Source organism: Helianthus annuus, chromosome 14, assembly GCF_002127325.2.
Source record: "Helianthus annuus cultivar XRQ/B chromosome 14, HanXRQr2.0-SUNRISE, whole genome shotgun sequence".
NCBI lineage: Eukaryota > Viridiplantae > Streptophyta > Magnoliopsida > Asterales > Asteraceae > Helianthus > Helianthus annuus.
In genome coordinates this window covers 23,965,141-23,975,988 of record NC_035446.2, presented here as the reverse complement: position 1 = coordinate 23,975,988, position 10,848 = coordinate 23,965,141, and the positions used below count along the sequence as shown (strand labels likewise).

The 10,848-nt window shown below is 41.5% G+C and overlaps 1 protein-coding gene across 1 annotated transcript; it reads right to left on the bottom strand.

Annotated features, from left to right (window-relative positions):
- Positions 1-4,654: 4,654 nt before the first annotated feature.
- Positions 4,655-6,376, bottom strand: LOC110905349 (pathogenesis-related thaumatin-like protein 3.5). Its single transcript, XM_022151161.2, has 3 exons — positions 6,302-6,376; positions 5,524-6,223; positions 4,655-4,943 (listed from the first exon to the last, which is right to left on the bottom strand). The coding sequence occupies exons 1-3, from the start codon at positions 6,360-6,362 to the stop codon at positions 4,700-4,702; spliced, it is 1,005 nt and encodes a 334-aa protein (XP_022006853.1). The 5' UTR covers positions 6,363-6,376; the 3' UTR covers positions 4,655-4,699.
- Between the last annotated feature and the right edge of the window lie 4,472 nt (positions 6,377-10,848).

Genomic DNA, 10,848 nt, shown 5'->3' with positions numbered 1-10,848 from the left:
GATCTTTTCATTTTTTTAACATTAGAAGTTAAGTTGTTTAGATGGTGAAACTTGTACATAACATAAACATGACTTAAATTAGTGATCAAGAAGCTTACTACTAGCTCTAATGGCTAGGGAAGTGGCACAAAAATGGAGATGATGAACAGGGAAGAAATCAAGAGGTTAAAAGCTCCACAAGGTGGTCCTTCAAGTTCTAGCACCATACACCTTCCTAAATGAGCTTCTTACACCTTCTAATGGCCTTGGATTGTTAGGTTGGAGCTTGAAAATGGTGGGTTATGTGTGGGTGAAGTGAGCCGAGACCAAGGAGAGCACAAGGGGAAGATGATGAAGTGAATGTGAGTGTGGTTAGTTTAGATTTTATAAAGATCTTCCAAATCTCTTCATGGTATAATTCTAGGAATATTCCTTAAACAAAATCTAATATAATCTAATAAAATCTAATGAAATAAAATAAAATCAACTAAAATCTTTAGGTGGGACCCATATGGGCCGGACTTGGTGATGGAGGGGGGGGGGGGGTAAAATGTAATATTTTGGAAGTTGAGGGTTTATGATGCAAACTAGAAGGTTTATGTTATTATAAGTGTGTTAAGGTGTTTTTATGATTTTTAAGGTGTTCTAGCATCAATACTAGCTTAATATCATAAAAACATTACTACTAGGCAAATTTTGATGTCCCAGTTATTGTCCGGTTGTTCGGTTCGTTACGGTTCGTTAAAAAGTGCTGAATTATGCAGTTTCACTAGGTATGAAGCACCTTTTGTGGCAGTTTTAATTTCCGACACTTTGTAAGTTATTTTGGACAATAAAACATACATTCTACATGATATTAATGTGTTTAAAAGCTGGTTATAGCTGATTTATAGCTGAATTATGCAGATTTCAGCATTTTAGATAAGTTTCGGGTGCTTTTTAGTACATAGTTTGGCTTCCGGGAAGTTTATATGTTAACCCTCGTATCCACACTTGGGTTTTAATGTATTTTAGATGTTGGACCTACTCCTAGGCCCTAATTCTATTATCTGACTGATTTCTGTAGAATTGCTGACACAGTGTGTCTTACCGGTGAGTTTACTAGTCTTTCTGACGCAACGCTAAAGTAATGCATAAAGCAATATTTGAAGTATAAAACGTGCATGAATTCACATGTATAGCATGAAATTAGACAATTTTGACATTTAAGCACATAATTGCAGATATTTACTAATAATTAGACTGTACGGAAATTACCGGTTTTGTACAAGTTGTCACATTAGCAACGATAGTACTATAGTTTGCACTCAGCACCTGTCGTGGACAGGGGTTGTTAAGGGTATTTCTTCACGTGTCACAGTGGTGACATATGTTGCGCATTCTACAACTCGCAGTCATGTCTGTGCATATTTCATTGTAGATAACTTGCTAGCTTCACCTTTCAACATGTTACATGCTGGTTATGCGTAAATCGCTTTCGCTACTATTATGCTATCAAACTTGTATGCTCACCTTTACACTATGTGTATTGACTTTTATTTTAACGTATGTGACAGGTGTTTAGGATGCTTGCTATGTTTGCTAAACTCTGTGGAATCAAGCTAGGAGAGTCTAGAAACGAATTAAATAAAATGTGAGTCGTCAGAACAATATTTGTCTTTGAGAACTATATGTTTGTAATAACTGTTTTATTTGATATGTAATGGTATGGGACATGACGTTAAATATATGGTAATTATAGTTGTTATAGATTCTTCTGGACAATCTGTTTCGCTCAGTGCCGCGCCCCGATGTTTCCACCATCGGTTGGGGTGTGACAACGTGGCGAGTGTTCCTTCATGTGACCGTTACAGCAGGACACATGGCAACACATTCGCGTGTGCCCAACGCTCCCGTGACATGCGCTCCTGTCACGTCCATAAAAAGATGCAAGTTGTCAGTTGGGCCCTAGGCCTATCAAGCGGCCCATTAGCCCTTCTCCTTCACTCTTCGGCAATAAATACCCATCCCAAACAGGTTTGAGGTAACCCTAATTTGCTCTCTCACAATTACTTCTTAAATATTTATCTTGCTTCCCAAGCAAATACTTATTCTCACGCCGGAGGGTGGTAACAAGGAGCAACCCCGCCTCATTCTCCTTGTTGCGAGTCACGGTGTGTTTTCATTGTGCAGGATACGGATCAGAGCACGACCCAGCCATCAATCGGGGAAAGGAGGAAGTAACCCTACTTAACGAAACTCGACCGTGGACTAACCTCTCGGTTAACCACTGTTTCATCATTGGCGCCCACCGCTATTTCGACTAGCATATTCCCCTCTTCTTTTCTACGATCATGTCTGTTCTGCAGAATATCACCATGGGGGAACCCTTTATCCCTCCAAGTGCCTGGGAAGCAAGGAATACTCTAGGCCATATTGGCACATCTACACAAATGGGTAACATCTCGGCGAATATGCCGGAGATTCCCCACTTTGCACCTACTTTACCACCAGGGGCCTATCTTCACTCCTGTAACCAACAACAACATGCTCTTTTAAAAAGCGATTATCTTTGTGTAAATCTAAGATACTTTCAGCAGGTGGGAGACTAACTCTTCTTACAGCAATACTAGATAGCCTCCCTTTGTACTTCTCACTTTTCAAAGCACAACAGGGTGTCTTAGATAAGTTGGAAGCACTTAGAAGAAGTTCTTTTTTTTTGGGGGGGGGGGGGTTAATGAGTAAAAATAAAAAAACGGCTTGGGTTTGTTGGGAAAAGGTTTTGGGTCCGATGGAAATAGGGGGGTTGGGGTTGGGTTCTCTTAAGGTTATGAATGTAAGTCTATTACTAAAATGGTGGTATGGTATAAACATGAGAAGGAATCGTTGTGGGGTAGAACCATTACGATGATACACTTACATATGCATTCTTCATCATATTTACCGGTTAAAGAGGGCATTTCGGGTGTTTGGAATAACACTGTAAATATTGGTAAGGAACTTGAAAAATATAATATTAGAGTTGGACAATTAATAAAATGCGAAATGGCCGGGGAATGAGAAAGAGATTAGATTTTGATTGGACCGGTGGGTGGGGGATGGTCCATTAAGGGATTTATTCCCTAAACTGTTTGGTTTAGAGAAAAACAAACAGGTGACAGTGGAAGAAAGGATAACAAAATGGGATTGGAGGAACGATCCTCATACGACGTCACAGATAAACAAACTTCAACAACTAACGAACACGGTCCAAGCGGTAAGTATGGGTATTGGGCCGGATAAATGGAAATGGCTCCCGGCTAAAGATGGAACGCTCTCAGTTAGTGCAACAAAAAACTCTTTTAATAGATTTGCGATACCTTATATTATCCTATGGAGTGGGTCAAATGGGCACCAAAGAAAGTTAATATATTCGCATGGAGAGGGGTTCAAGATCATCTAGCTACATTGAAGGGTCTAAAAAATAAAGGCATGTTAATAGGGCCTTCAACTTGCAAGTTATGTGGTGATCAAGAGGAAGACGCGGATCATTTATTTACGAGGTGTTACATATCGGCGGTACTATGGCATAAAGTAAGCACATGGTGTAAAACACAACAAATCTTCGCATTTACAATGAAAGAGCTATTGGAATTTCACAAAAAAAGCAAATTTGGAAGAATTGAAACGGCGATACATACAACTTATAGGTATAGCAACGTGTTAGGGGATTTGCAAAGCAAGAAATGAAAGTATATTCAACAGGAAGAGAGTCAATATAGACGCTATCTTCGGAGAGATGCAAGCTACAACTTTTCTATGGATTAAAGGGAGAGCAAAAAGCAGGGCCGGCTCAAAAATTTTTAATTTTTTCTAGGCCCAAAGCGGATAGCAAAATTGGGGCCCTTTTTGTAAACGAAAAAAATTGCTATGAATCTATTATTCATATATCATCTTTGTATACGTATAATTATAGATCATAAACCTCAATGTTAACAATTTCAAAGCCAAAATTACCAAAATATAATATATTTTCTTTGAACTTGAGGCCCTAAGAAAATGGAGGCTTAAAGCTCTTGCTTTATTTCACTCCCCCTTGAGCCGGCCCTGGCAAAAAGGAGCGAAATGTTGTGGAATAATTGGATGCGGTTCAATATAACAAGTTGATAATATGTTCTTGTGACTTGTGGCGCTTGGTGATGTTTAAATATTGTATATAACCATCTTGAATATTGTAAACTTTTTGGTGTTGAATGTGATTGTTTTCTGTCGTTAAAAAAATGAAGTTGAGGCACCTGAATAATGTGACGGAACAATTTTTGAGACTGTTTTTAAATAAATGCAGATTGTAAAAATGAAATGTATTGGAGTGTGTTCTAATAAAAAACTTGCCATTCTGGAAGGAGTACCTTGATTTTAGCTTCCGTGTCAAACAACACTTCAAGTTCATTTATATTTTATCGAATTTAGTAATCTGATTTAGTTGTTAGCATATTCCTTTTGTTGTGTTCGATTTTTTTTATATTAAATTCACATTTTTTATATTAATTTATATTTTATCGAATATAGCAACTAGGATGGAGATAAAGTATAATTTGCTTGCTCAAGCCGGAAACAAAGTACAAGAGGTATTATAAAAAAGTTGATTATTCTTCACAATTCATATGATGAAATATAAACACTTAACATTTGAAGACACTAAAAACAATAGCATCCAACTAAGAATTAAAATCCCAATCCCAATCCCAAAAGGCTAGCATATCTAGTGCTGATTACATGATCCATTTAGGATATTAATATTCCCTATCCGGATTGCATACCCGCCGCCAACAACTGCTAAAATGATTACGACGATCACTGCAGCCACCATGCTGATGGTTGCACCAATGTTGGTGGGCTGCCGAGGAGCGTAGCTGCTATGTCCTGCTGTGTCTACACCTTCGTATACCATATCTGTGTTGAACTGTGGTGCTGTTGGATTCTGTTGCTCTCCCTTTGATTTCTTGCTGTCCAAAAAAAAGTATATTTTTTCGTTAAATAAAGGTCTTAGCCATCAAATATTCAAACTTAGAAAAAAAACATATATGCCTTATATATATTGCCGTAGTACGGAAAATATAAGTTTGACTATAAAGGCATTTTCGGTGAATCTTTCATGTGCTTAGAGCATCCAAACAGTGCCATGTTCTTTTTGTTTTTTTATTTTTTGTTGTCTTTGTGATACCTTCTTTCTCGTGATCCATGCTAACCACCCAAAAAAACAACCCTTTTACTCGTTTTTTCTCTCACCATCTTTCTAACATTCACTTAGGAGGAAGTTTGAGATTTCTGACCGTTGGTCGAAAACGTAAATACCTAAAAAATTATAAAACGGGTGTCGAAAACGTATATACCTAAAAAATTATATACAAACTGCATACCGGACACTAATAAGCGAAAAGTTGGGGGTGCCGGACGCCCCCTGGCCCCGCCAAGCTACGCCCTTGCTAACATTCGTTTTTATACAAAACTATACCCAGCCCTTTCTCATCCACCCCTCTCTCTCTCTCTCCTTAAAAAACACAAGCTTTTAATGAGACAATGTACTTGGTCGTTGACGTGGGGCAGAAGATGATTTGGTAGTCGGCGCCGGCACAGGCGAAGGTACTTGTTTCATTATCGTACGTATAACTAGAAGCGCGTGGACATGCCGTCTTGAACACCTGCGAGTAAAACGAAGGTTTACAAGTGTCGCGTGAGCCATACTCGCCGCGACAGCAATCCTCTTTTCGCCCAAACGCCACACAAGAGCTTTTACACGCCACCACTTCTCCGTCAGAACTCGTCACCTTTAACTCCGACGGACACGCGACTTTCAAGTCCACCGTACACCCAACGGAGCTACAGTTACGTCCAGACCCACCACCGGTCGGGGAAACCAGCATCGGGAGGTTATATCCCCCCACCAAACTCACATAGAAGAAATCCATCCCATCTCTGCCAATGGTAAATTTAGCTAACGTAGCCGGAGGAGTAGCTCCGGCGCCAGCGCATTCCATCTTTCCTGATCCACAGTCTCCAGTAGCGCAGGTGAAGTTACCGTTGGAATCCTTCGAACAGTGTGTTCGTCCCCACAAACGACCGCCCCATGACGGCGGGGCGTGGATTGCCTTCGATTCGCCTTTTTGAAGTGCGAAACCTGTAGGTTCAACAGGTACGACTCCTGCATTGGATGAAATCCCCGGCCAAACCGTCTCATCACACTTGTTCACGATCGTAAACGTCTTGGTCGCCGACGAAATGAAACCTGCAAAAATCATGAAACATTTAATCAAAAACACAAATCAACTAATGAACAATTGGTCGTAGATTGAGACTGTTGTACCTTGAATAAGCAACTGTGAGTTTCCGAAGAACAAGAGACCGATTTTAACCAATTTAAGCATTTTATGTGTATGAGAATAATGGAAGAAACTTTAGGTGGAAAGCCATGTGAGGTTTGATGAATGATGGTATATATAGTTTGTGAGTGAAGCATGAAGAAAGATGGGAATAAACGCATATACTGTTTAGAGATTATTACATAAAAACACCTATTTAAAACACTAATTATATATTTATCCGACCAAAACTGATGTAACTATATATTTCCTCTTTATGTAGAAAAATAAAACACTAATTATATATTTCTCCAACCAAAACTGATGTAACTATATATTTCCTCTTTATTTAGAAAAATACACAAATACCTTGCAAAAAAAAAAAAAAAAAAAAACCGTATGACCTTTCAATCCCATTCATTCCCACAACCCCTCGACATACACAAATTCCAAATCCTCCACGGGCAAAGAGATCGACCCCTCGTTCGGAGACGCAAAAGGGACGAGAACCGACGTCCGGTGACGCACCATGCCACCAGGGACGATAACCGACGTACGGACAAGCACCAGGTGTAAGAAACAGTTCGCGAATAAAAATAATAAAACACTTTTATTAAAAATCACAATATAGAACAAAAGAAAGCAGTAAATTATTGAACTTTTTGAAGTGAAAGAACAAAACCAGAACAAATACTAAACAGAAAAAGTTCTTGGCTGATGATTGTATTACACACGAGCCTCTTAAAAGAAATTTCTAGTCTCCCAAGAAAAATCGTTTGTTTACAGGATACAACAGGCTAAGCAGTTGCTACTTCCAAGGAAGACTGCAAACGCGAAGGTATACCTAGAAGGTGAAGTTTAGATATGATGCCAAGAGAGTTGGAGATTATGTATAAGTTGTGTCTATTGCAAATATTTTTCAACTAAGGTCTCTTCTTTGTTTTATAGTGAATTTTGAGTCGAAATAGTTGTGACCGAACCAAAGGTGAAAAATAAATTGCATTGAAAGTCTGCAATGCTCTTTATTTTGTATTCTAATTTCGATTCGTTACCATTTGACTATCAGTTTTGACTTACAGCGTTGAAATTGATATGCTGGTGTACATTGGAAGCTGCTGAGAACACGTGCATGCGCCCCGTAGTTGTCCCACCAATCTGCTTCATCTGGAACGTCATCCACAAGCCACACGAGCCTTCTTCATACGCCATGCACGCATCACCAGGAATTCGCTACACAGACTAGGTCGCCACTTGGTCACGCGCCATCCCATCCGCTACTCACGTACGCATAGACCGTCAGAAAAGCTACGCTGATAAGCGCAGAAAACCACTCGAGTTCCAGGTTGGATTTTGGGGGTGTGACAGATTGGTATCAGAGCCATTGGTTATAGAGAACTTGGTTTTAATAAGGGGAAAATGTTTTAATTAAAACCAGACTATATCCTGTACAGTGCTCAACGATCCACAACGACGCTTCGCTCCACGTGCAAGACTCAACACTATAGGTACTGCTATTCATGTTTACATTGCCTACTTGCTAGATTACATAGAACTTTGCTCATGGTATGCCTAGATAAACATAACCACTATTGCTTGAGAACACTTGTGTGCTTACTCTCTTCTGTCATCACACTTTTCGCGAACCTCTCTCACTTATGTTTCCTTGATATGAAGATCATGAGTGGACGCGTTAACATGACTCAAGCCCAGTTGAGGGCTCTGATTAACGAACAAGTTGCTGCGGCACTTGCAGCCGCACAAGCAGGAGGTATACCCTGTAGTCGCAAACTCACTCTAGGATCTTTAGATCCTACACTCCTAAACCAATTCTTGTGTTAAACCTTGTCCTGTTCTTATACACAACAGGTCAACCCGCTCAGCAACCTGTTTGCACTTTCAAGAATTTCATGGACTGTCGTCCTAGCACATTCAGTGGCACTGAAGGAGCAGTTGGACTCCTCCATTGGTTTGAAAAGCTCGAGTCCGTATTTGAGATGTGTGAATGCCCTGAGGCTCGCAGGGTGAAGTACGCCACTGGTACGCTAGAAGGCATTGCGCTAACTTGGTGGAATGCGCAAGTTCAGATGTTAGGGTTGGCAGCTGCTAACGCCACCCCTTGGAATGATTTCAAGGAACTAATCAAGCGAGAATACTGCACATGAGACGACATCCACAAGTTGGAAATGGAGTTCTTCCATCTAAAAATGACGGGGTCGGAAGTTGAGGCATATACTAAACGGTCAAACGAGCTGGCCATCCTGTGTCCAACTATGGTGGATCCTCCTATCAAGCGTATTGAGTTGTATCTCAAAAGGCTAGCACTAGAAATCCAAAGTCAAATGACATTGGCCAACCTTGATAATATCCAGGATATTCAACGTCTTGCTCATCGCCTCACAGATCAGGCAGTGGAACATAACAGGCTGCCTAAACGTATCAGTGCTACCGATGCTACTACTTCCGCTACTCCCAGTGACAACAAGCGGAAATGGGATGGGGATTCCAGCAAGGGTTCAGCTACAACTCAGTCTCAGGTTCAGCCGCGAAAGACTGATAACTACCAGAGCCTTGGTCAACAATCTTCGGGCAATCAAAGGCAGGGTGGATATCGAGGAAACCTCCCAAGGTGCAATACTTGCAACAAGCACCACAACGGCCAGTGCAACAAGGCTCGTTTTCAGCGGTGCCTCAAGATGGGTCATGAGGGTAAAGATTGCAGGAGCTCACGACCTGCGAATCAGAATCAGCAACAACAACCACCTGCTCCACGAAACCAGCAGCAGCAACAGCAGCGAGGCAACATGGGATGCTATCAATGTGGCGCTGAAGGCGACTTCAAACGTGACTGCCCCCAGTTAAGCCAGAACCAGAACAACAACAACAACAACAACAATCAGGGCAATGGGAACAACCACGGGGGAAACAATAATGGCAACGATGCTAGGGGTCGTGTGTTCGTGCTGGGGCAGGGTGATGCCAGGAATGATCCTAACGTGGTTATGGGTAAGTTTCTTCTCGACGACTTTTATGTTACTGTTTTGTTTGATTCGGGTGCGGATACCAGTTATATGTCTCTGAAAGTTAGTCAATTGTTAAAGCGTACACCAACACCCTTAAACACCAAACATGTCGTAGAGTTAGCTAATGGTAAGAGTCTAGAGGCCACACACATAGTTCAGGGTTGTAATCTTGTCCTCGCTGGTCAAACTTTCTCTATCGACCTCATTCCCATAGTTTTGGGTAGTTTCGACATTGTCATTAGGATGGATTGGTTATCCCAACAACAAGCAGAGATCTTATGCAAGGAGAAGATAGTTCGTATTCCCCGTTCTGGTAAAGAACCCCTCTAAGTTCAAGGCAACAAGAGTCGTGCCGTGGTTGGCATCATCTCCTTTCCGAAGGCTCAGAAATGTTTGAGAAAGGGTCACACTGCCATCTTGGCACTTGTTACTGATGCATGAACGAAAGAGAAGAGATTAGAGGATATCCCAGTTGTACACGATTTTCCTCAAGTGTTTCCTGAAGATTTACCTGGACTACCGCCTCATCTCCAGGTCGAATTCCAGATCGAGCTAGCTCCAGGAGCAGCACCAATAGCTCGTGCACCGTATCGCTTAGCCCCAACAGAATTAGAAGAACTGTCCAAACAACTACAAGAGCTCTTGGATAAGGGCTTTATTCGCCCTAGCTCTTCGCCTTGGGGAGCTCCAGTACTAGTTGTGAAAAAGAAGGACGGTACCTTCCGTATGTGCATAGACTACCGCGAACTAAACAAGGTGACAGTGAAGAATCGCTATCCTCTTCCACGCAACGACGACCTGTTCGACCAATTGCAAGGGTCGAGCTATTATTCGAAGATAGATCTGAGGTCAGGCTACCATCAGCTGAGAGTCCGGGATGAGGACGTCTCCAAAATAGCATTCAGAACTCGCTATGGCCACTACGAGTTTCTAGTTATGTCATTCGGGTTAAGAAACGCGCCTGCGGTCTTCATGGACCTTATGAACAGGGTGTGTAAACCTTACTTGGACAAGTTTGTGATTGTCTTCATCGACGACATCCTGATCTACTCTAAGAGTCAGGAGGAACATGAGCAGCATTTACGACTCATTTTGAAACTACTTCGAGCAGAACAGCTGTATGCCAAGTTTTCGAAATGCGACTTCTGGCTTCGTGAAGTCCACTTTCTAGGCCATGTGGTGAACAAGGATGGGATCCATGTTGATCCATCCAAAGTAGACTCGATCAAGAACTGGCCTGCGCCACGTACACCAACGGAAATACGCCAATTCTTGGGTTTGGCGGGTTATTATAGACGGTTCATCAAAGACTTCTCAAAGATTGCACAGCCGCTTACGCTACTGACACAGAAAGGTGTTACTTATCGTTGGGGTAATACACAGGAAACCGCTTTTCAGCATCTAAATGATAGACTTTGCAGCGCACCTATTCTTTCATTGCCAGAAGGCACAGACGACTTGGTGGTTTACTGCGACGCGTCGATTCAAGGTCTTGGTTGTGTATTGATGCAACGGGATAAAGTCATTGCTTA

Coding starts and splice junctions, on each gene's coding strand:
- LOC110905349 (XM_022151161.2), bottom strand. CDS start 6,362: ATGCTTAAATTGGTTAAAATCGGTCTCTTGTTCTTCGGAAACTCACAG. Junction 6,224..6,301: donor CTCACAGTTGCTTATTCAAG/GTACAACAGTCT, acceptor TGATTTTTGCAG/GTTTCATTTCGTCGGCGACC. Junction 4,944..5,523: donor TGCCCCACGTCAACGACCAA/GTACATTGTCTC, acceptor TTTTTTGGACAG/CAAGAAATCAAAGGGAGAGC.